We start from the raw sequence: 21,364 nt of genomic DNA on the forward strand, positions 1-21,364 counted from the left end.
TCCTCCGGCACGGCCAGGGCGGTTTGCTGTGCCCAGCGCCCCGAGCACCCCCCGGGACCCCCTCCTTGGCCACTCGGCCCCTGCTGCTCCCACCGAGGGGCTGCTTTGCCCCCCATCCCGCTGCGGCACCCCGCTCTGCACCCCACGCCTGCAGCAGAGAGCAGGGGGGTGCCTCCCCCCCGGTGCCCCCCAACCAGCCCGGGGGTGCTCGGGGCTGCGGGGCCGGATCCCGGGGGTGTCCCTGACCCCGGGAGGTCGGGTCTCGGGGGCTGCGGGGAGAGGGCAACCGGGAGGGAAGAGCCGGGGAACCGGGAGGGGAGAACCGGGAGCTTGGGGGTTGCAGTCGGGAGTCGGAGCCAGGAACCGAGACCGGGGCGCGGCACTGGGAGGGGGGAACGGGGGCAGCCGGCGGGGGAGCCCTGCCCGCCCCCCGGGGCCCCGCCCTCGCCCGCCCCGCCACGGGCAACCGGTCCGTCGAGCGGCGGCCGCCTGCCGCCTCCCGCCAGCGGGAAAACCCCGGGTCCCGCCGCGGTGCGGGGCGGTGCGGGGGGTGACCGGTCCTCCGGGTCGTGCCGGTGCCGGGACTGGGCGGACACCGCTCCGGTCCGCCCCCGGGCGGTGCCCGGTACCGGCCCGCCCCGTCGGCGAGCGGCGGGCGCGGGGAGCCGGGCGGCGGCAGAGCTGCGGGACGCGCCATGCTGCCCGCCGCCCTCCGCCGCTGGCTGCGCCGGCCCAAGGTGAGAGCCGGGGGGTCCCACCGGGGCCAACCCCCCCCGTCGGGGCCGCCCGGGGGGGGGGGTCTCCGCCGGTACCGGGCGCGGGGGGGGGGGGGGGCGCGGCGGAGCGGGAGGAGGAAGCGGTGCCGGGCCCCGGGGCTGGAGGTGCGGCGGGGGTGCGGGCAGGACCGGGCAGAGGTGTCGTCCCCCCCCGGGCCCCTCCATCCCTCCGGTCCCGCGGGGGCCTGGGGTGAGGAGCGGCCCTCGGGGCTGCCCGCTCCCCCCGGGGCTCCCCCCGGCCCTCTCCCCTCCGCCGGTGTTTACAGCCTCGCACGGATCCGTGCCCACGCTGCCGGGATGCGGCCGAGCTTGTTCATCCTGCTCTGCCCCTGGGGAAACTGAGGCACGGGTGGGTGGGGACGGCGGCGCTCCCCGGGAGGGCTCGGCCGGGGCCCGCCGGCACCCGGCACAGCTCGGCCCAACCGGAGCCGCCGTGAGGGTCCCACGGACCTGCCCGAGGGGGTGTTCACGGACCCGGGGCTGCCCCCCGGGGACCGGCTGTGGGCAGGGGAGATTTGGGGTCCCCCTGGCCCACGGGGTGCTCCCGCCATCGCTCCTCTGCTCTCCCCGCAGCGCTCCGACCCTCGCCTGCTCTCCCAGTTCTTCTTCGCCGACGAGCGGGTGACGCGGGTGGTGGCCGAGATCAACGGGCTGGATGCCGAGCTGGACCCGCAGCAGTACCTGGTGCTCCTCAACCAGCTCCACCTCAGCCAGGTACGGGGACAGCCCGGGCCCCGGTGGGACCCCGGTCCCCCCGGGTGGCCCTGGGTGACGTCCCTGTCCTCCCCAGGCTCACCTGCTGGCCATCCTGGAGCGGATCATGGAGGAATGCATCCCCACGCAGCGGCACAGCCGCGATTACCTGGTGAAATTCCCCGAGGAACTCTTGGTGGACAACCTGGGGAACCATATGCTGTTTGCCGCCGAGGTGAGCCCGGGGATGCCGGCTCGGGGACGATGGGTGCCAGCCAGGACGGCGCACCCTGCCGCGGGTTGGCCCCGGGGGTAGGGGCTGTGCCGCCCCAGGCGCTGGCTCCTGATGGCCACCCTGGTCCTGGCAGTGTCTCCTGGCCGGGACCTTCCTGGATGTGGAGGAGGCGGACGGGGCGCAGCTGCGGCCCCAGGCCAGGAACCTGCTGTGCAGCCTGGAGCTGGTGCGGACGGTGCTGCGGGAGCAGAGCCTGAGCCAGCCCGGCTCCTACCCGGAGCCCGTCCGGGCTGTGCTCGTCCAGTTCGACCGGCTCTTTGCAGAGTTCGAGTTGAGGTGGGGGCCGGGGTTGGGGTGCTGGGGTGGGGGGGGGCTGCGCCGGGGCCGGAGGAGCCTCACGGTCCCCTCCGGGTCCCCAGCTACGTGTCCTCGCTGGTGGTGGTGAAGTCTCCCGAGGAGATTTACAGGCAGCAGGAGATCATCGTGCTCTTCTGCGAGACAGTGGAGAGGTGAGGGCACTGTGCGCCAGGCGGGGGGGCAGCGGGGACCCCGGCCCCGGGGATGGGGCAGCGTCCCGGGGCTCGGCCCCGCCGTAAGGGTGTCCCCCCCCCAGAGCCCTGTGCCTGGGCTACCTGACCCAGGAGATGATCGATGGCTATGAACCGCTGCTGATGTTCACCATCCCTCGCCTGGCCATTATCAGGTGGGTGCAGCCCCCTGGAGAAGGGGGTGCCCAGGGGCGGCTGGGTGCTCCCCACCCTGTACCAACCCCTTCCCCCCTCGAGGAGTTGGGGTCCCCCCACACGAGCCGGGCTCTGTCCCCTCGCAGCGGCCTCCTCATCTACCCCGAGGGTCCCCTCAGCCTGGAGCGGAGCCCTGAGCAGATGTCCCGGGTCTTCAGCCCCTTCTACAACCTCCTGAAGAAGATCAGGTACGCGGCGGGGGGCGATGGGGCAGCGGGGGGGCCGTGACGCGGGGCTGACGCCGTCCCCTCGCCGCAGGGACCTGCTGCGGGTGCTGTCGGAGGAGGAGCTCTGCCTGCTGGAGAGGAGCCTGTGTAGAGCCGAATCGGAGGATCCCTGCGGTCCGGCCACCCCCCCAGCTTGGGGGGCGGCCGTGCCCAGAGCAGACCCCCCTGCTCCCTGGGCTCTCCTGGAGGTCCCCCGTGCCACCCCGCCGCTCCCCGCCTGCGTGGCGTGGCTGGGACCCCCCGGCGCGGTGGACGACGTGGGTGCCGACCGGCCGTGGGGGTGCGTGGCAGGGAGGGAGCGGGGCTGGGCTGGCAGGTCCCTGCCCGCTGGGACGGGGACGTTTTGTGCCACCCCTGGGGTAAGCGTCACCTCCTCCCTCTGCAGCCCCCAGCCCCCCGGGAGCAGCCTGGGGCTCGATGCCACCCCAGCTGCCCGCTGCTCCGAGCTGCGCTCCCGCTACAGCAGCACCAAGGACATGCTGCACACCCTCTTTGTCTGCGTTTCGGGTGAGTGACCCCCCTCGCCACCCTCCCACGCCGTCCCCGGGCCCCCCGGCAGCACCCTGACCCCCTCCCCGTCCCTCCGGGCGCAGGGGTGGCCGATCAGCTCCAGACCAACTTTGCCAGCGACCTGCGGAGCATCTTGAAAACGGTCTTCAAGATCGTCGCCTCGCAGGCGGAGCCCTCGGAGGAGCCGGGTGCCAGCCGTGAGTAACCCCTGGGGACGGGGGGCACGGCTCCCCTCTGCCCGGCCCATCGCCCGCCAGACGGGGCCACGGCACCCGGCGCGGGGACGGCGCGGCCGCAGTGCCCAGCCCCGGTTTGGCTGGAGCGCCACGGCCCTTGTCCCCGCAGAGGAAGAGGAGGGTGACCCGTGCGCGGCGGATGCCCCTCGTCTGGCCGACTGTCCCCTGTGCTCCAGCCCCACTGAGGCTGCCGGGCTCCGGAGGGCCGGTAAGGGGCTGCCCAGGTTGCCCGGCGTGCCACGGCACCGGAGCAGGGTTGGGGAATGTCCCCTGTGCTCCAGCCCCACCGAGGGGCTGGGGACATTCCCGGGGCCAGGGCGGCGATGGGGGACGGGGCGGGGGGAGCCCGGTGGCTTTTACCGATGTGTTTTTGGCCAGCGGGCACCCGCCGCCTGCCCGAGTGGGTGCCGGACAGCACGTGCAGCCAGTGCTCTGCCTGCCGCTCGCCCTTCACCCTGCTGCGCCGCAGGCACCACTGCCGCAGCTGCGGGAAGGTAGGAGGGGGCCGGGCTGGGGCGCGCGGGGTCCCCCGGGGACCCGGCTCCGCTCAGCCCCGCTCCGGCCCTCTCTCCCGGCAGATCTTCTGCGCCCGCTGCTCGCCGCACGCCGCGGCGCTGCCGCACTACGGCCAGCCGAAACCCGTGCGGGTCTGCACGCACTGCTACGTCGCCCACCTCTCGCCCGCGCCCCGGCGCGCCCGCAGCCGGTGAGGGACCCCCGTGTGCCAGATCCGCATCCGCCACGGACCTGGGGGGGGGCGGGGGGGAAATGGTCGCTCCGGGGCTGCTGGGCGGCACCGCGGCCCCACGGCTCCCCTCGGGGCTGGCCGGGGATGGCGGCAGGACCCCCGCGCGCGGCGGTGGGCGCAGGACCGCTTCACCCGGCGTGCCGCGGCCGCGCCCCGCTCCCGGTGAGCCGCCGCCGGGCTGGAAACGCGCTCGGTGGTGTGGTTTGTTGGCTTGGTTTTGGTTTTTTTCAGGTGAACTTTGGCTGCGGCCGGGCCCGGGGCAGAGTCTCCCCCCGGCGGGGCCCAGCCCGGGAGGGTGCAAAGAGCCCTCGCCCGTGGGGCCCCGGCGCTGCCTCCGTGGATTTTAATAAAGAGTAAACCCCGCCCGGCTGGGCCCCGTGGCGCTGGGACGCGGCGGTTCCCGGGGAGGGGGGGGGCGGGACATGCGTGGGTGCTGGGGGAGGCGGGGGGCAGTGGGTGCCCCCCGAGCGGGGCGGATGGCGGTGGGGGCGCGCGGGCGCGCACACACACACGCACACACACACACACACACACACACACACAGACACACACACAGAGTCCGTGTGTCAGCTCCGGGCTCCCCGCGTGATTCACGTGGGCGCCCACGTGTGTTCCGCGCGCCCCACGCGTGACCGCGCACGCACGCACGCACCGGTACGGGCGCACCCCCGCGGCGGCGGGGGCGTGGCCGAGCTCAGTGGGGGCGTGGCTTAGCGCGGCGGGGGCGTGTCCCGCCCCTCCCGCCGATTCAAATTTGAAGCACGCGCTTTCCCGCCCGAATTTGTTTTCCCGCCGCGCTGACGTCAGCGCCGCCGGGCTCCCACCAACCAATGAGCGGCCGCCTCGCCCTCCGCCGCGCCCGCCCGCCGCCATGGACGCGGCGGTCAGCAGCATCCAGGTGCTGCTGCAGGCGGCCGAGTTCCTGGAGCGGCGGGAGACGGGGGCGACCGGTTGCCGGTACCCCCCGGGCCTGGCGGAAGCCGAACACGGCTACGCCTCGCTTTGCCCCTCACGGTCCCGCCGGGCCGCGGGCAGCGTCAGGTGAGCGGCAGGGGTGGGGTGGGGGGTCCCGGCGACCGGTAGCAGCGGTGCTGATCACCGGTGGCTCTCCCGTAGGTCGGTGCACAACGCGCTGGAGAAGCACAGGTACCGGTGGGGGGAGTTCGGCGGGGCAAAGGGGGTGGCCGTGCCGGTGTCTACCGGGGGGCTGACCGCCGTGTTGTCCCCCCCTCCCCGTGCCCGGTGGCAGGAGAGCCCAGCTCCGGTGCTGCCTGGAGCGGTTGAAGCAGCAGGTACCGGTAGGCGCTGGGCCAGTCCGTTCCACCACGCTGAGCCTCCTCCACCACGCCCGGCTTCATATTCAGGTAACGGGGGGGGGCGACCCTGGCACCGATCGGGGCCCTCCGGCCGGGGCCCCGGCCGGAGGGCCCCGATCGGTGCCAGGGTCGCCCAGCTCACGGTTCACCGGATCGCCCGCAGAGGCTGGAGGAGCAAGAGCTGAGAGCACGGAGAGCCAAGGATCGGCTGCGTAACCGGCAGCGGAGTCTACGCCAGCGGTTGGAACGGTTGCTCTCGCCCGCCGGTGGCGGGGAACGGGCGCGGGCTGACAGCTTGGATTCATCCCAGCTCTCTGAGGCCTCCGAGGGAGGTGAGTGAGGATGAGGAGGGTGGGAAGGGATGGGGAGGCCGCTGGGGCTTGACCCGGCTTCCCCCTCGGTGCCCAGAGGACGCAGAGATAGAGGTGGATGGCACGGTGTTCGGCGGGGACCTGCTGCCCGCCTTCGGCACTGGGAGGGACCACAGCTACTGCGGCCCCACGTCCTGATGGCACCCGCTGCCTTCCCTGCACCGCCTGCCTGCCTGCTCCCTGCCTGCTGCTGCTGGAAGCGCAGCCTCCGCCAGCCTCGCTGGGGCCGCCCGGGTGGGGGCAAAAGCCTGGCTTGGCCCCGCTGCTGCCAAGCGGCACCAGTGACGGCGCTGGCGCGACACCGTGGCATCCGCTGCATGCCGCAACGCGCTGGAAGAGGGCCCGGCTGTCATGGGGACGCCCTCCCGCCTGCCCCCCTGCGCCCCCGGGCAGGCTGGGGGCTGCGGGGCAGCGCCAGCCCCATCAGACACAGCTCCAGGAGGGCTCTGCCGCCCCTGGAGAGTTGGGAAGGGGAAACGAGCGCATTAAGCAGCCTGCCTTCACGCTCCTGCAGCCGCCCCCCTCTCTTGTACATACTGTCCTAGTAAAGGCACTTGGTGAAACCCCTGCCTGCGTCTTGCCTGCGAGCCCAGGCCCCCCAGCAGCGCCGGGCTCTGCTCTAGCCAGGCCAGCCCCGGCCAAATCAGAGGTGGGAGTCGCTTGTTTAATGATAATTACATCTCAGAAAGGGTCTAACAGCAGCTGATTGTCAGACTTGTACAGTTTGTTTAAAAATATAAAATCTAAGGAGACTCCTATCTGTTCTGGTGCAGCCGGCGCCCGCCTGTGCCCGGCCCCTCACACGTACTGCTTCTTCTTGGTGGCTGCCTTGCTCGCCAAGTCCTTGGCTTTCTCCGTAGCAGCCAGAGCTGTCTCCTTGGCCTTCTCGGTCGCTTCCTTGGCCGTCTCCACCAGTGTTTTGGATGGAGCTTCTCCTGTAACAGGGAAGCTGTTAACCCAGCCCCGGCGGGCCCCCGCCCTGCCCCGGGACAGGAGTGCCGGCTGATGCAAGCTAAACCAGCCCCAGCCCCGTCACCTCGGGACGGAGGCCATTTTCCCACGCAGGGGAAAGCCGCGCCCAGCAATCCTGACCCACGTGCATCAGGGCACGTCGTGAAGGGGAACTGCAGGCACGTGACGGCTGCCATGTTACGTCCCGTTCCTGCCTGACTCCACCCCTGCCCGGCCCTGAAAGTGCTGCCCGGCTGCACCACTCTGGAAGAGCCGGCCGTGCCAAGACACGGGGGCAAAGGCAAGGGACGAGGATTTCACAGTCAGATTAATTCAAGCCACGACCTGCCCGTGGACTGCAGCGTTCCCAGTGTGACCTGTAACGCCAAGAGACCCATCCCGGTCAGCCCCGGCCTGCCTTTGGGTGCTCACCTTGCATTCTTGCTAGCACATATTCAAATCCCTTAGTGCTCTTGGTCACGTTGCTTTTGAACCTGGCCAGACCAAATTCCTGCAAGGGAAGAGTCGGTGAAGGCACCAGCCCAGCTCCCTGGGGCTTTGTCCCAGCTTGACCAGTCCCAAGCATCTGGTGGGCTCATGCCCACCAGCAGCAATGGTTCTGAGTGCCCCAAGAGCTCAAGAGGATGGGGAGAACGAGGGGAAAAGGTGGAAAAACCCAGCACAAGGAAGGGGTAGAGCAGTGGGGAGCAGCAGCTTTAAGGCCTGCCCAAAGAGGGGGTACGCAGTGCCGCTCGAGCAGTTGGCAGCGCTCACCTGGACGGCTCGCGAGACGCCAAACAGGCTGGAAGAGACCCAGGCTTCCCGCTTGACCTCGGTCCAGTTGCTGTTCTCCGGGTTCACCTGGTACACGCAGCGCTCCTCCACCACCTGCACGAGGCACAACCCGGCCGTGGGCACTGCCTGGCGGTGCCTGCCGCACGGCCGCGCGCTCGCCCGCGGGCACCTACCATGAGACGCGCGTGGTTGATGTTCCAGGTGAACGTGGTCATGGTTCGGTTCTTGGGGTCCACGATAGAGTCCTCCAGGATGTAGACAGAGTGGGCGACATTGGCTGGGAAGAAGCGCTCCGCCCAGCGGGGCATACGGTTGGTCTTGGTCAGGAGCCGCCGGGAGAGCAGCTTGTGGTCCGCCGTCACCTCCCGGTGCACAATGTCTTCGGTCAGGACATGTTTGCTGAAATGGAGAGGGGTGTAAGAAAACATCAAACCCTGCTCCTGGCCAACGCCTCCCCGGCGGGCTGGGAACCACCAGGCGCTGCGATGGTGGGGGGAAGAGGGCCGAGGTGTTAAGGAAGAACCAGGTGCCCCCCCGGAAGCGCTGGTGGGGAGCAAGGAGAGGGCCCTGCCCCCGTGGAACCCCCGGGGAGTGGGCTGGGGGGGGGCACCAACCCATGGGGGACCGGGGTGGAGGACACGGACCCCGAGGGACCGTGGGAGGGGACAGAGGGGCCGCGGCAGGGCCCGGGAAGGGCGAGGAGAGGCCCTGCCCCTGTGGGACCCCCGGGGAATGGGGGGGGGGGGGGGGGGGGCACCATCCCGCGGGGAACCGGGGCGGAGGACGCGGACCCCGAGGGACCCTGGGAGGGGGCAGAGGGGCCGCGGCAGGGACCGGGGAGGGCCCTGAGGCGGGGGGGGGGCGCGGGGGGGGTGCAGGCCCGGCCGGCCGCGGCGCACCTGTAGGGGTTGGGGTAGCGCTGCCAGAAAGCGGCGAAGACCTGGTCCCAGGGCCCCTTGAGGACGCCCAGGCTGGCGCAGTACTTCCCCATGGGGGGCCGCCGCCGCTCAGGCCCGCAACGCCGCCGCCGCCACCACCGCTCCGGCCCGCGCCTGCTGGGCGGCCGCCATGCGGCCTCCCCCCCGCCACCGCTGCTGCCTCCTCAGCTTCTCCTTCGCCGCGCACTTCCGCCCCGCCCCTTACGCACTTCCGCCCCTGGCCACGCCTCCCCGTCCGCCGCGCCGCTCCCGCCCCGCCCGGTTGCGGCCCCGCCCCGCGGCGGCGGCGGCGGCGGGAGGAGGAGGAGGAGGAGGAGGAGGATGAGCGGGCGGCGGGTGGACGCCAAGGTGGTGCTGCTGGGGCAGGAGGGCGTGGGGAAGAGCAGCCTGGTGGAGCGCTGCGCCCACCGCCGCTTCCGCCCCGGGCCCTACCAGAACGTGAGTGACCGCACCGGGCACCGGGCACCGGGCAGAGGGCGGGCCCCGCGCCTCCCCGGGGGGTTCCTCCGTGTCCCCGGGGTGGTCGCTTCGTGTCCGTTCCGGCCCCCCCCCCCCCGCCTCGCTGCCATCCCCGGGCTGCTGCCCCCCCCCGGGCCGGTGCCTCCCACGTCCCCCCGGTGGGTTTCCCCGTGGGCCCCGGGCCAGTACCCCCCGCATCCCCGGGCCCGTTCCCCCCGCCGCCGTGTCCCCTGGCCAGGTGCCCCCCACATCCCCGGGCAGGATCCCCCCGTATCCCCCGGGCCGGTGACCCTGCATCCCCGACCCGGTTCCCTCCGCCGCCGTGTCCCCCCGCGGCCGGGGCCCCCTGCGTCCCCGGGTGCGGTCCCCCTGTGTCCCCCGGCCAGGTGCCCCCCGTGTCCTCCCCCGGGCCGGGACCCCCCCGTGCCACCCCCCCCCCCCCCGTGCCGGTCCCCACCGCTCCTCCCGTTTTTCTTCCAGACGATCGGTGCCGCCTTCGTGGCCAAGGTGATCTCCGTGGGCGACCAGGCGGTGACCCTGGGCATCTGGGTAAGTGCGGTGGCCAGGGCTGTGCCAGCACCCCCGCTGCCATCCCCCGCCACCCCCCTGGCACGGGGACCCCTGGCACCCCCCCACCCGCTGAGCGCGTCCCTGTCGCCCCGCAGGACACGGCCGGCTCGGAGCGCTACGAGGCCATGAGCCGCATCTACTACCGCGGGGCACGGGCCGCCGTCGTCTGCTACGGTAAGGACATGGCGTGGCGGGAAGAGGAAGGAGCCGGCGGCTGCGAGGGCCCGGGGCTGGTGGTGCCGGCACCGGTGGGGCGGGCACGCGAGGGCAGGCGCAGACCCTGACCCCTCTTTTCCCCAGATCTCACTGACAGCAGCAGTTTCCAGCGAGCCAAGTTCTGGGTGAACGAGCTGCAGAACTGCGAGGAGGTACGGCCGGGCTGGGGGGGCCGGGGGGCCGCGGAGCCTCGCCGGAGGGGAAGGGGAGCCGGCGGCGGTGCCGGGACCCGCCGGCGCGTCCCTCCCGTCCCTCTGCCTGCCGCAGGGCTGCCGGATCTACCTGTGCGGCACCAAGAGCGACCTGCTGGAGGAGGACAGGAGGAAGCGAGGGGTTGACTTCCACGACGTGCAGGACTATGCCGACGGTACGGCCGGGCACCGCGCGGTGCTGGCCCTTCCCGGGCTCCTGTGGCACCGAATGGGTGGGGGGCAAGGTGGGCCGCATCCGCGTGTGCCTGGGAGGCCGAGGGGCTCTGCCCTTGCCCTGGCTCGGCAGCAGATCCGGTGACTCCGCGGCTCCCTACGCGGTGAGGCCGCGGCTCTGGCAGGGACCTCCCCAGGCACGGCATGTCCCGAGACGGGGAGGCACGCGGCCAGCTGGGCCGAGGGGACGGGAGCACGGAGCCCTGCCCTGGGCCCCTGCCAGCCCGCTGTCGGCAGCCGTGCCCGAGGGGTGACTCCAGGAGGGGAAACCCGAGCCCGCAGGGTTGCATCCTGCGGCCGCAGGCGCTGACCCGGCCCCTCGTTTCAGAGATCAAGGCAGAGCTCTTCGAGACCTCCAGCAAGACGGGCCAGAGCGTGGGTGAGTAGCCCCCCTCGCTGCCGGCCGTGCCCCGGCCCGAGCAGGGCCAGGGGGGCTCTGCCTGGCGGTGGGGCTGCCCACACCCACCTGCCCGCTCTCCCCCCAGACGAGCTGTTCCAGAAGGTGGCCGAGGACTACGTCCACTTCACCGCCTTCCAGGTGATGACAGGTGAGCGAGCAGGATCCGTCCCTCCCCAAGCACCCTCTCCCGTGCCGGGGGGTGCGGAGGAGGAGCGCTGCGGGGTCTGGCAGGGCCCTTCCTCGCCCCCACCCTCCCTGGGGCCACTACGGCTCCATGCCGGGGGTCGTCCTGCAGGGCTTGGGCCCCGTCGCAGCTCCCCGGTCCCTGCTGAGGCCAGGCTCAGCTCGGCACATCCACCCCGAGCGGGCTGCAGGTGGCCTTTGGCAAACGGGCAGCCAGGAGCCTTGCCTGGCTGCGGGACCGGCTCTCAGCTCCGCACCAGGCCTGTCCGGGCGTGCTCAGCCCGGCTGTGCCTCCAGCCCCGCGCCGTGCCGCGGCCGTGAGCCCTGCCGCTTCGCCGCGGGGACACCAAATCCTTCCCCGAGGGACCTGCCGGGACCCAGTCCTGGCACCAGCGGCTTTTGGGCTCGCCGTGGCGTGGAGGTGCGGACGTGCCGGCAGCCTGCCGCCCCTGCTCTCTTCCAGAGGAGAAAGGCGTCGACCTGGGCCAGAGGAGCGGTGCCTACTTCTACAGCTGCTGCCACCACTGAAACCTCTTGCCGAAAGGGAACCGCTGCTGCTGGCCGGGCAGCCGGCGCACGCCAGCCTCCTCCGTTTTTTTTACCTGCTGTGTTTTAGCTGTACGGGCCCGTCTGTAGCACAGCAGCGGCGCGCGCGGCCCCGTGGACTGCTCTCCTCCCGGCGTGCGGAGCGGCGGAGGGCTGCTGTGCGGTGCCGGGACCCTCCTGCGGCGCCAGGAGCCGCGGGGCCGTCACCCCTGGGGACCCTCTCCCCGCCACCCGGCCTTCGGGGGAGCTGCTTCCCCCAAGTCGCTGCTGTGGCCCAGCAGCGGCCGTTAACTTATTCTCTCGGAGATGCTGCCCGATTCTTTGCAGATTTATTTAAGCATCTTCTCTCGAGGTGTACAATGTAAATAAAACGCATTGTGGTCTGAGCCTGCGACTCTCCCGTCCCTGCCCCGGGCGTCTGGGCACAGCCAAGCTCCCCCCGCGCCCCCCACTCGGCAAGACAAACCACAAGAGGACATCGAGAGTAAAGTTAAACTTTACTTTACAGTAATTTTTCTTCTATATACAAAGAATTACAGTACATGTTCTGGGAGCACCTGGGCAGGGCAACCCTCTTTTCATTATAAGTTTCACATACACAGCCAACAGTCTAAGGGGAGCAAAATGAAAGTAATCAATGGTCCAAGACTCTCCCCTCTCCCTCTTCTAAAAATAATATACATGCTGGAAATATGTAGGTTTCTCTCACCCGCTCTGGCATCCCTGCTTAGAACCAACAGACGAGTCCCGGCCAGGGCCGAGCATCCACACGTCCCCCCCGCGGTGCCCACCCGCAGCCCCGGCACCCCGACTCCCGCCGCCTTTCCCTCCGGCCAAGCCTGCGGGATGGGACCCTGCGGGGGACCCCAGGCCGCTGCCACGGGTGGCCCCCCGTGTCCCTGCTCCCCGTCCCCAGGCAGCGAGGAAGGGGGAGCGGGCAGCCAGGGCCACCCTCCCCGGGACCCCCAGCCCAGCCGGCAACCAGGACCCCAGCCAAGAGGACACGGCACCCGAGGGTGGCAGGGGACGTTCAAAGCCAGGTATCGGACACGTTCGGTGTCTCGGAGGTGAGCAGGCTGGCGGGGCAGTGAACTCGGCACCGCGGTGAAGCAGGGCCGGGAGTGCCGCTGCCGAAAGGCTTCTCCTGGCTATTGCAGGGAGAGCCGCTCCCTGCCTGCTCCCTGCCTGCCGCTGCCGACACATCTGACCTCCTCCTACCCGCATCGGCCGGGGCCGCCCTCAGCTCCAGCCATGCTCCACCTTGAGCCTCCCGGTGCTGCTGCTTTTCCTTTTAACAAGTTCCCAGTGTCTAAAAAAATACACAAAACCCAGTTCCTTGAAGTCAACAACTCGGAAACATCAGGAAAAAAAAAACAAAACAAAACAAAACCAAAAACTGAAACCAGCTCAGTACCAAACGGACACAAAGAACATGCAGTTAGCGGACGCCTGCCTTGCTTCACGTGGCTCCACTCGCTCCCGACGCCCACGGGGCCCACTGGCACGCTGGTTTGAGTCTCGAAACCATCATAAATCCAAGGAACAGAGTCACGCCTCGTCCCGTTTCTGTCGCACGTGCCGAAGCCCAGCCCCAGCTATCCGGGGATGGGATTTAGCCGGCGAAGAAACCTCCAGCCCGCGGGCTAGGAGCCGTGAGTTCAGCCCTACTGTGCTAAGCTGCCGAACGGTTTACGATAGCACCACAATCGCCCAAGTGCTTCGCCAAGGGCAAACTGATTAAAACTTTACCTTGAAATAGGACATAGCAACACCCATTTCTCAGATTTCCCTAGGAGGTAGATTCAGTGCTGTAGGGACTGTCCATCACCGTCACTTCTCTAGCCCAAGCTCACGCACGCTGTCTCCCTGCACCGGACTTGGCTTAGATCGCTTTCGGAGGACTTGGAGCAGAAATCTTGCCTTTTCCCACCTCCTGCTAAGCCGGGGCACTGCCACCCCGCAGGCGAGCCTCCCGCTGAAGCCAGGCGAGCGGCGGAGCGGTCCCCAAGCTCCAGCATCCCATCTCCCAGGCCCTGGGAGCCCCGAGCACCCATCAGCCCGGCCGTGCTGCTGCAAGAGGCACAGCCTCGGCTGCAAATGCTGCCACCGGCATTATCGCTATCACAGGGGATCAATTAGCGCGGGCGAAGGCCAGGCGATCAAACACGGCGCGAGCCCTCGCCGGCCCCCCCAGTAGCTGCAAGGTTTGCCACTTTGCTTTAACACTCACTGGCTGGCAAAGGCTGAAAGCCTCATCAGTAATTTAGGGCAAAGCACATTACAAGCAGGTTACAATTACGGTTATTTCAAACATCAAGCAAAATCAGAAGTTAAGGCTGAAATTAAAAATAAACGGAAGGTGTTGAAGGTCTGAGGTTTCTCCAACAAACTCCCCCTGCCCTGTCGCAACGCTGGCATCCACGGCGTGCTCAGGTTAAGAGATGCATCAGGGTTAGGGCTGCTTCTTCTTTCTTTTTCTTCTTTTTTTCTGTGAAACTGAGCTGAAGCTCTTCTAGCACCCTCAACCCGCGCGGTCTCACCTTAGTATGTTCCTGCCCTTTAGACTCAACCATCTCTCTCATCTGAATTTTAACTCCAGCCACACCTTCCAAGCAAAGCCTGTGCCTGTGGGGGGTTTAACCCTGAATTATAACGCATGCTCCCACGGTACCGCCGGGATACTTTGTGCATTGAAGTGTATCTGGTTCTTGCGAGGTTGGTTTTTTTTTTTTTTGTTAAATAGGAAAAGTTTTATCTCAAGAACAGCAATAAAGCAAGCTACCATGAGCTGGTTAGTATCTGAAGATGCGCAGTAGGGGATTCTCCCTTAGAGCGGTTGCTTTTCTGCTAGATTCACCACAGCCCTGGGTGACAGCGGGCACCAGCCCAGCGAGCCGGCGCGGACGGGGACGAGCCACGCAGGACGGTGGCCGGCGCCTGCTGCGCTCCTGCCCACGCGTCCCACAGGCCCTGCGGCGGTTCCTCCTCCTCCTCCCCGGCTTGGGCAGGCAGATGGTGCCCACCCCGGTCCCTGACCACGCCGTTACCCCTCACCAGAGCTCCTCTGTTCCCAAAGGTCAACCGGGGACGCTCCTGCCCGCTGCGGAAAGCTGCTACTGAAGTAGGTCCTGCCGTGGGACAGAGGCCACAGCAGGACCCCAGCCCGCTGCTCCCAGCATGGCCAGGCTGTCCTGACAGCAAGCACGTTGGTCGGGAAAGCATTTGTATGGGAGCAAATCTTTCAGCCCCTTCAGAACTGGGAAGGGGGAGCCATTCCTACAAGCGGGAACAGACCCATGAGCCTGGGAAGTTCCCGTGGGTCTCCCTGGAATGGCAAGGAAAGGGGCACAGCTCTGAGCAGAAATAACAACTACCCTTAATTCTGCTTCTACAACTCTCCACGACAGCGGATCAACACAGGAGTTGCCTCTCTCCCACCCTGGGTGCAATTATGCCCGACCAAGACATGGTGGCCAGGTGATCGGCTCCCTCCAACACAGCAGAGAAGCGCTGCGGCCTTGGCCACGAAGCCACAGCGTGGCTGGCCAAGCTCCTCGGCCAGCTCCAGCGCAGCGCAAGGGCTCAGGGAGGCCAGGGCAGAGCTGCAGCAGGAGCAGCCTGCCCGGGGTATGTCTTATCAGCCGCTTTCCTCTACGTTAAAAAAAAACCCCAGTGATTCAAACTGGCTGAACTCTGAAGGCAGCAATGAACTGCAGAAAATGAACCCAGCTACTTCGGTGCAGACATCACCCTCTCTTCCTCCAAGGCAGCGCTACCAGCTGCCACCACCAGCCAGCATCACCCCAAGTGCCGAAGAAGCCCACGTTGCTTTCGTGAGGGTTGCGTTGCCCGGAGCTCTTCCCCAGCCCATGCTCACAGCCGACGAAGGCAGGCTGGGCAGGGAAGGGCTGCCGGGACCCATCTTCACACCCGGTCAGGCCTTGCCCGTCGTGCTGAGGTGACCCAGCACAGCCATCCATCCCTAACAGCACCGCTACTGCCTCTGCCAGCCCCGCGTATGTCAGAAAAAGCCCTCCTGATCGGGCCCAGGCGAGGGCGAGGAGGGAAGAGCAGCTTGCTGCCTTCCTCCTTCAATGACATTTCCAAACACCAACTTTACTGAGCAGCCTCCCAGTTACACCGAAGTCAACTTTCCAGCACGTAGCTGGAAGGCAGTGAGCCAGGAACCTGGATCCTCATGGAAAAGGCATGAAGGGAGACAAGAAGAGAGGCGGGGTATGATCAGATGCAAGGAATAAGGCCGTGGGTTTGAAATGCCATGCAAGGGTTCAATCCGCGTTCACTGTTCAAAACAAGCTTTTGGGTAAGAGCCTGCTGCGTGAAAGGCGGCTGCCGCCGTGAACCTCACCTGACTACGTGAGCACACGATTTATAGAAGCGATTTTTTCAAACCTGCACACTTACGAGAATTCATTGAGAACTCCTCCATTTTACAGATTTAAAAAAGCCTGCACCAAAAATATTCACAGTTTATTTTTTCAGGAAACAAGTAACTAGTTAACACGTGACAATGCGAAGCGGAGGTGGACAGAGCAGTGCAGATGCCTTTCTGGTTACAGCTGTAGCTGGCTGGGCGGCTGGCGTGGAGGTAACCCTACTTACACAATCTACATGACTAAGTCCAGCTCATGGGAAGGCCTATAAATGTAAATTCAAGATTTATTTTCCTTCTCACGCATGATAAATACTTAATATACTGAACCTCATTACCATTTTTTTTTTATTTTGTTTAAAAAAGTTAATGAATGCCCTTAGATTATCTTCTCTCTCAATGGCTCTGAGGAGTTGTCCTGATTCACTTTGTGGAGGAGTCACGCAGAAACACAAGCTGCTTGCATTTCCCCAGTTTCAGCAGCAAGCAGGAACTGACCTGCCAGTCTTCCCGGAAAAAAAAACAACATTAAACAGTAAGTTTCCATAAGCCATAAAGCTTTTCGAAGTCGCTAGCTATTCTACAAAGGATCTGAAATGATTCGGACTAGAGAAAAGAGATGCACCATAGCACTGGTAATGTCCCCTCGTGCCCAGCACACCCGGCCTTTACAGCAGGACGTTGTCTTGGGGTGCGTACATCAGGAAAGGAGAACGGATTGGGATTAATCTCGGTACAAGTGTCTGCCTCCCTTCATAGAAAACCGCAAAGCTCATGACCGTCTGCTCTGGGAGCAGCAGGCACTTGCAAGCCAGGTGGGAACAAGGATCTGCTCCCACATCGGAGGGAGAGGGTCAGCCTGGAGCTGAATGCTCCTTTTCCAGGGGGGGACCTGCGGATCTGCCTGGAAGGAGAAGGATATAACCGCAGCTGCGCAAGGGTCTGGTGGTGGGCACGGAGATCCGAGGCTGCGGCACCCGGATCGGCGGAGTTCAGGCAAACCACAGAGGTAATGTGTTGTGAGAGTGGGTGGGAGAGTGTGCTGGTCAGCAGCACTTCCTCAGCAGGATACCGACCCCATCCAGCCCGGGCAGCGCCGCCCGTCCTCCTCCTGCCTGCCAGGGTGGCGGTGGTCGCAAGATGCCACTCCAGGGTGGTCCCTGGGACTCTACCGCTTGCCCCCGCGAGTGCCGCAGCCAAGCGAACTTCTGCCTCAACGCTCGAGTAAACGGCTTTCAGCAGGCCTAGTCTGGACACCAGCCTGACGACCACCAGGTACTCAACATCTCCTTAACTGGAAAAGGCAAAGAGACTCAACATCTCCTTAACTGGAAAAGGCAGAAGAGGAAAAAAGAAAGCCAGCCAGCTGCTGGAGCCCACCGTGTTCCAGTGTGAGAACTACTCTTCAGTTGGAAGGACACACACGCGCACACACACACACGCACACCAACACAGTCCAGTTAATTCAAGTCTCCTTTGGTTGTAGAAGAGTTAAGCCAGAAGCTACCCAAGGGGAAGGTGTCGAGATGGGTCCCGATACAGCCGCGGCACCCTTGCCTCCGCGCTGTGTAGCGGACGGTACAGGCTTTGCTTGCAGCTCGGCAGTGCATCCCGCTGCCGGGAAGAACCAGGTGTGATGCGAACACGTCCCGAACACGTCTGAGTCAAAGGGGAGAAAAGACTGCTCAGTCTGCTGGCTCACGGTGACGACAGAAGTCAAGAAGAGACGGGATGGAAATTGGAAAGGGAGCACCGCCACCCTGCCAGGGCGGTGCTCAGCACCTTGGGGAAACCCACTCTGCCCTACTCTGCTATTGCTGCTTTATAGATCGCAATGTTTTCAAGTGCAGGAAACACTCCGCGTGTCCTGTGCTAAAGAATTAAGACACAAGAATGAAAAAACCGCCAGATGGCTTCTTCCAAGATCTCTCTTTTCCCTGACCTCCTTCCGATTCCCCGTTTCTCGGGCCTGGCCAGTTGCAGCTTTGTACAAAGGAGCCTGAATGGATATTGTGTATTGCTGGAGAAAACTCCACTGAGCGAGTGTAGCGGGCTCCTCTCCCAGCTCGGCTGGAGACGATACCTGTCTTTCAGTGAACCACGCACGCAGCACATCCCGGCGAACGTAAGGACAAACCTCGCAAAGCAACACCCTGCAGGGACAGAGGGCTGGGCAGACCACAGATAAACCCCTTCCCTGCTTCCACAGAGTCCAGCAAGGGCGTACACCTGACTGCTCGCCGCCTGATCCCCGAAACGTCTCCAGTCCCAGGGCAGCCTGAGTGCTTTGCTTCCTCTAAATACAGTAACAAGAGCGAGGCCCCTAGCTGCACCTGGGAACCCGCCTGCGAATCAGACATGGAGCTCGAACATGCTGGATCAGTAATGTGACCATTTCAATGGAATTGGAGATTTTTTTACCCAGAGTGGACTCTTTATTTCAGCTTTGTAAAAGGAAGAGGAAAAGGTCACGGATGCTCTCTGCCTTCGGCTGGGCCACACTCAGACTTAAGTGAATGTCCTTGCTCATGTCACGAGAGAATATGGATGGGATGTGCATGGGTTAGGGGCTGGGCTCAGGGAAGTGAATAAAAAAAACAAAACAAAGATTCCCCCTCCCTAAACATTAAAAGACTGAAACCTGCCTCCCATATTCACCAACCTCACTTTGGCTCTGAGTCGGCCAACTCACGACAGACAGAATCCTGGTTACGGGCTAGCGCTGTGTTTTGTTCAGGCAAAGGGTCCTGCCCCCGAGGAGTCTGTGCTTTTCCACTCAGCCAAGAAATCTGGTCAATTGTCTGAATGTTCGTGACGAGCCACTGCATCTGCTCCGGGGGCACCGGTGCTTCCCTGGCCGGCCGAGGGGTCTGCTCAAATGCACGCAATCTCTCTGATGTCCAAGGGGTTTGCTCTGCAGGGGCCGAGGCCACTTCCCAGCTGGGCTGAAGGGTCGGCTCTGGTAGTTTCTCTGCTGTCCGGGGAGACTGCTCTGCAGGTGTCAGGGCTTTTGCAGTGGGCCAGTGGGTTTGCTCGTGCACCTGTAGTTTCTCCATAGGCCAAGGTACCTGTCCGACATGCGTCACCACCTTCCCAGCAGACCAAGAGATTTGCTCGCCAGCTAACATGGTCCTCTCTTTCTGCTGGGGACTCAGCTCCACGGCCGGGGCTCCTCTCTCCTTCGGCTGCGCGTTCTGGTCGACGGGCCGCAGCGCCTTCTCCGACAGCAACAGCCTTGGAGCCGACGCAGCCGGAGGCTTGTCCAAGGCTTGAGGCCGAGGAGCCACGGCAGCAGCCAGCTTGTCCGACGCCTGAGGCCACGGGGCTGTAAGAGTGAGTGGCCTCTCCAAGAGCTGAGGCCGGGCCACCCCAGAGCCAAGAGCCTTCTCCAGAGGCAGGATCCGCAGGGCCCCGGAGTCGGCAGCCTTCTCCGGAGGCAGGGGCCGCAGCACCCCAGGGGTGAGCACCTTCTGCGTGAGCGGGATCCGCAGGGCTCCCGAGCCGACAGCCTTCTCCATGGGCAGGATGTGCGGTGACCGGGAGCCAGGAGCCTTCTCTGGAAGTAGGGGCCGCGGCGCTCCTAAGCTGGGAGCCTTCTCCGTGGGCAGGATCCGTGGCATTCCCGAGGCAGGAGCCTTCTCCGAAGGCAGGGGACGGAGCACCCCAGAGCTGGGAGCCTTCTCCACGGCTGGGACCCGCACTGCCCCGGAGAAGGAAGCCTTCTCCGGAGGTGGGGGCCGTGGAACAGCCGATCCAGGAGCCTTCTCTGTGGGCAGGATCCGTGAGACCGGGGAGCCGGGGACTTTTTCAATGGACAGAGGCCACAGCACCCCAGGACCGGGAGCCATCTCCGATGCTGGGACCTGCGGCACCACAGAGCTGTGAGCCTTTTCCACAGACTGAGGCTGCGGACTCTGGGCAGAGGCTTTGTCCAACGGCTGAAGCTGATCGGCCGCAGGAGTCTCATCCACTGGCTGGGACTGCAGGGTCCCCGCCGCGGCGAGAAGTCTGTCCGACAGTTGAGGATGCAGGCATTTCGTTGGGAATTCATCCAGCAGCTGAGGCTGCTGGGTCCTGCTGTCAACGAGAGACTTGTCCAATAACCCCAAAACCCCGGGGGCGGCAGGAGGCTCGTCCGACAGCTGGAGCTGCAGGGCACCAGCACTAACAAGCGACTCGTCTGACGATTGTGGAGTTCCCGGAGATTTGCTCGGCAGATGAGGCTGCGAGGCATCACTGGAGGACTCATCCAGTGGCCACAGCACTGCGTTGGTGGGAGGTTTGTCAGGCTGCTGAGGCCTCAGCGCTACGATGATGGGTTGCTTCTCTGACTGCAGCCTTAGGGACAGGGCAGCCTGGGGCCTGTCCGATGGCTGCAGGCGGAGTGAGAGGGTGGTGGGAGGTTTGTCCGAAGGCTGCAGGCGGAGCGAAAGGGTGGTGGGGGGTTTGTTGGATGGCTTCAGCCTCAGTGACAAGGTGGTGGGGGGTTTATTTGACGGTGGCAGTCTCAGCGCCAGGGTGGCGGGCGGTTTGTCTGGTGGAGGCAGCCTGAGGGCCAGGGTGGTGGGGGGCTTGTTTGATGGCTGCAACCTCAGGGCTAGGGTGGTGGGGGGCTTGTCTGACGGCGGCAGCCTCAGGGCTAGGGTAGCGGGGGGTTTTTCTGGTGACTGCAGTCTGAGGGCCACAGACTGAGGTAGGCTGTCCAGAGGCTGAACGCTCAGGTCTGTGTCTGCAGGCGGCTGCTCCGGTGGCTGGGTGTCCTCGCCGTTAGCCAGGGCTCCTATGGGAGGCACATACTCACGAATTTCTCCCGGCTCTAGAGGGTTAGGCCCGCAGGGATCGTGCTCCGTGCAGCATAAACGTCCATCCAGCTTGGAGATGAAGAGCATGCCTTCCCGGTGCTGCTTGCAGAAGGACCTGGGGCACATCTCGCAGAAGGAAGCTGCTTCCTTACCACACATATCACACTGATGCCACGGGCACTCCCATTTTCCTGCAGCACAGACACAGGAGAAAAGACATACCTTAGGAGTGGTACAGGGGGAAGAGACAAGGCCTGCTGCGAAGGGAGTTCAAGGGAGAGGGGGAACACGCCTGTAATACTCCCATACAATTCTACATGTCCTCCTCGGTTTCTGCCAGCTCCCAGCCTCGACGGGCAGTTAACAGGAACCTGCATCCGCGGAAGCAACGAGGGCAAGGATAATCATGACAAACACAAGCCACGCCAGGTCAGACCAAAAGCCCATCTGGCTCCAGCATGACCCTAACCGATACGGGCGCCTCGAGAAGAGCAGACACCCCCAGCCGGCACATCTCTGGTGGGGCTCTCATTTCCACAGCCAGCAGCACTGCTATCTGTGTATAACACACCCAATGGACTCTTTAAGTAGGTGCATCAGGTTCATCTAAGCCTTTGCTAATTCGGGGCCAACAACCTCCCTTCCTGTTTATCAGAAAGAAGAAGTGAGAGTGCAGTGATCGCAAGGGAGTAAGTTTCTATTGTCTCTGCACCCAAAGACCACCTTCCTTAACCTCTGTGCATGACCATGATAAAAATACTACTTAACCCAAAGCCAAGCTGCTCCCTGAGGAGCTCCGTGTCCACGCTGAATCTATTCACCATCACTATC

General features: G+C 65.2%; 5 protein-coding genes across 9 annotated transcripts in view; 3 read left to right on the plus strand and 2 right to left on the minus strand.

Annotated features, from left to right (window-relative positions):
- The first annotated feature begins 461 nt into the window (after positions 1-461).
- On the plus strand, positions 462-4,531 carry LOC104018997 (lateral signaling target protein 2 homolog). Of its 2 annotated transcripts, XM_087753956.1 has the most exons (13): positions 462-737; positions 1,350-1,490; positions 1,567-1,704; positions 1,838-2,040; positions 2,124-2,213; positions 2,318-2,407; positions 2,534-2,635; positions 2,706-2,954; positions 3,060-3,181; positions 3,268-3,381; positions 3,530-3,628; positions 3,799-3,914; positions 3,999-4,531. In XM_087753956.1, the coding sequence occupies exons 1-13, from the start codon at positions 696-698 to the stop codon at positions 4,128-4,130; spliced, it is 1,638 nt and encodes a 545-aa protein (XP_087610082.1). In that variant the 5' UTR covers positions 462-695; the 3' UTR covers positions 4,131-4,531. The 2 variants fall into 2 exon arrangements, with proteins under 2 accessions (XP_087610082.1, XP_087610081.1); XM_087753955.1 differs by having other exon boundaries at positions 2,706-3,181.
- Positions 4,532-4,916: 385 nt separating this feature from the next.
- Positions 4,917-6,418, plus strand: MXD3 (MAX dimerization protein 3). Of its 2 annotated transcripts, XM_087754050.1 has the most exons (5): positions 4,917-5,209; positions 5,285-5,314; positions 5,418-5,532; positions 5,648-5,816; positions 5,893-6,418. In XM_087754050.1, the coding sequence occupies exons 1-5, from the start codon at positions 5,040-5,042 to the stop codon at positions 5,991-5,993; spliced, it is 585 nt and encodes a 194-aa protein (XP_087610176.1). In that variant the 5' UTR covers positions 4,917-5,039; the 3' UTR covers positions 5,994-6,418. The 2 variants fall into 2 exon arrangements, with proteins under 2 accessions (XP_087610176.1, XP_087610177.1); XM_087754051.1 differs by lacking the exon at positions 5,285-5,314.
- Positions 6,419-6,541: 123 nt separating this feature from the next.
- PRELID1 (PRELI domain containing 1) lies at positions 6,542-8,738 on the minus strand. The gene is made up of 5 exons (XM_087754049.1): positions 8,501-8,738; positions 7,775-8,000; positions 7,581-7,694; positions 7,239-7,317; positions 6,542-6,790 (listed from the first exon to the last, which is right to left on the minus strand). Exons 1-5 carry the CDS (start codon positions 8,590-8,592, stop codon positions 6,654-6,656), a joined length of 648 nt encoding a protein of 215 aa, XP_087610175.1. The 5' UTR covers positions 8,593-8,738; the 3' UTR covers positions 6,542-6,653.
- Positions 8,739-8,810: 72 nt separating this feature from the next.
- On the plus strand, positions 8,811-11,724 carry RAB24 (RAB24, member RAS oncogene family). Its single transcript, XM_087754052.1, has 8 exons — positions 8,811-8,977; positions 9,479-9,547; positions 9,664-9,742; positions 9,869-9,936; positions 10,052-10,151; positions 10,538-10,588; positions 10,695-10,757; positions 11,256-11,724. The coding sequence occupies exons 1-8, from the start codon at positions 8,861-8,863 to the stop codon at positions 11,318-11,320; spliced, it is 612 nt and encodes a 203-aa protein (XP_087610178.1). The 5' UTR covers positions 8,811-8,860; the 3' UTR covers positions 11,321-11,724.
- A 92-nt stretch (positions 11,725-11,816) lies between these two features.
- Positions 11,817-21,364, minus strand: part of NSD1 (nuclear receptor binding SET domain protein 1) — a 66,846-nt gene continuing 57,298 nt past the window's right edge. For 2 of the 3 annotated variants that reach the window (XM_087754047.1, XM_087754048.1), the window contains one exon: positions 11,817-20,724. In XM_087754047.1, the coding sequence (XP_087610173.1) occupies positions 18,395-20,724 (2,330 nt within the window). In that variant the 3' untranslated portion in view covers positions 11,817-18,394. The remainder of the gene's footprint in view (positions 20,725-21,364) is intronic. The other variant, XM_087754045.1, reaches the window with a different exon arrangement.

The sequence above is a fragment of the Nipponia nippon genome, unplaced genomic scaffold (genome assembly GCF_047370975.1).
Source record: "Nipponia nippon isolate SJK-2023a ecotype South Korea unplaced genomic scaffold, ASM4737097v1 scaffold_17, whole genome shotgun sequence".
Classification (NCBI taxonomy): domain Eukaryota; kingdom Metazoa; phylum Chordata; class Aves; order Pelecaniformes; family Threskiornithidae; genus Nipponia; species Nipponia nippon.

Excerpts from the sequence above, each read along its gene's own strand:
- LOC104018997 (XM_087753955.1), top strand. The coding sequence starts at position 696 with ATGCTGCCCGCCGCCCTCCGCCGCTGGCTGCGCCGGCCCAAG. Across the intron at positions 2,408-2,533 it reads CCTCGCCTGGCCATTATCAG|CGGCCTCCTCATCTACCCCG; the intron begins GTGGGTGCAGCC and ends GTCCCCTCGCAG. Across the intron at positions 3,915-3,998 it reads ACTGCCGCAGCTGCGGGAAG|ATCTTCTGCGCCCGCTGCTC; the intron begins GTAGGAGGGGGC and ends CTCTCCCGGCAG.
- RAB24 (XM_087754052.1), top strand. The coding sequence starts at position 8,861 with ATGAGCGGGCGGCGGGTGGACGCCAAGGTGGTGCTGCTGGGGCAGGAG. Across the intron at positions 9,743-9,868 it reads GGCCGCCGTCGTCTGCTACG|ATCTCACTGACAGCAGCAGT; the intron begins GTAAGGACATGG and ends TCTTTTCCCCAG. Across the intron at positions 10,589-10,694 it reads CAAGACGGGCCAGAGCGTGG|ACGAGCTGTTCCAGAAGGTG; the intron begins GTGAGTAGCCCC and ends CTCTCCCCCCAG.
- PRELID1 (XM_087754049.1), bottom strand. The coding sequence starts at position 8,592 with ATGGGGAAGTACTGCGCCAGCCTGGGCGTCCTCAAGGGGCCCTGGGAC. Across the intron at positions 8,001-8,500 it reads CGCTACCCCAACCCCTACAG|CAAACATGTCCTGACCGAAG; the intron begins GTGCGCCGCGGC and ends TCTCCATTTCAG. Across the intron at positions 7,695-7,774 it reads TCAACCACGCGCGTCTCATG|GTGGTGGAGGAGCGCTGCGT; the intron begins GTAGGTGCCCGC and ends TGCCTCGTGCAG.
- MXD3 (XM_087754050.1), top strand. The coding sequence starts at position 5,040 with ATGGACGCGGCGGTCAGCAGCATCCAGGTGCTGCTGCAGGCGGCCGAG. Across the intron at positions 5,533-5,647 it reads ACGCCCGGCTTCATATTCAG|AGGCTGGAGGAGCAAGAGCT; the intron begins GTAACGGGGGGG and ends GATCGCCCGCAG. Across the intron at positions 5,817-5,892 it reads CTCTGAGGCCTCCGAGGGAG|AGGACGCAGAGATAGAGGTG; the intron begins GTGAGTGAGGAT and ends CTCGGTGCCCAG.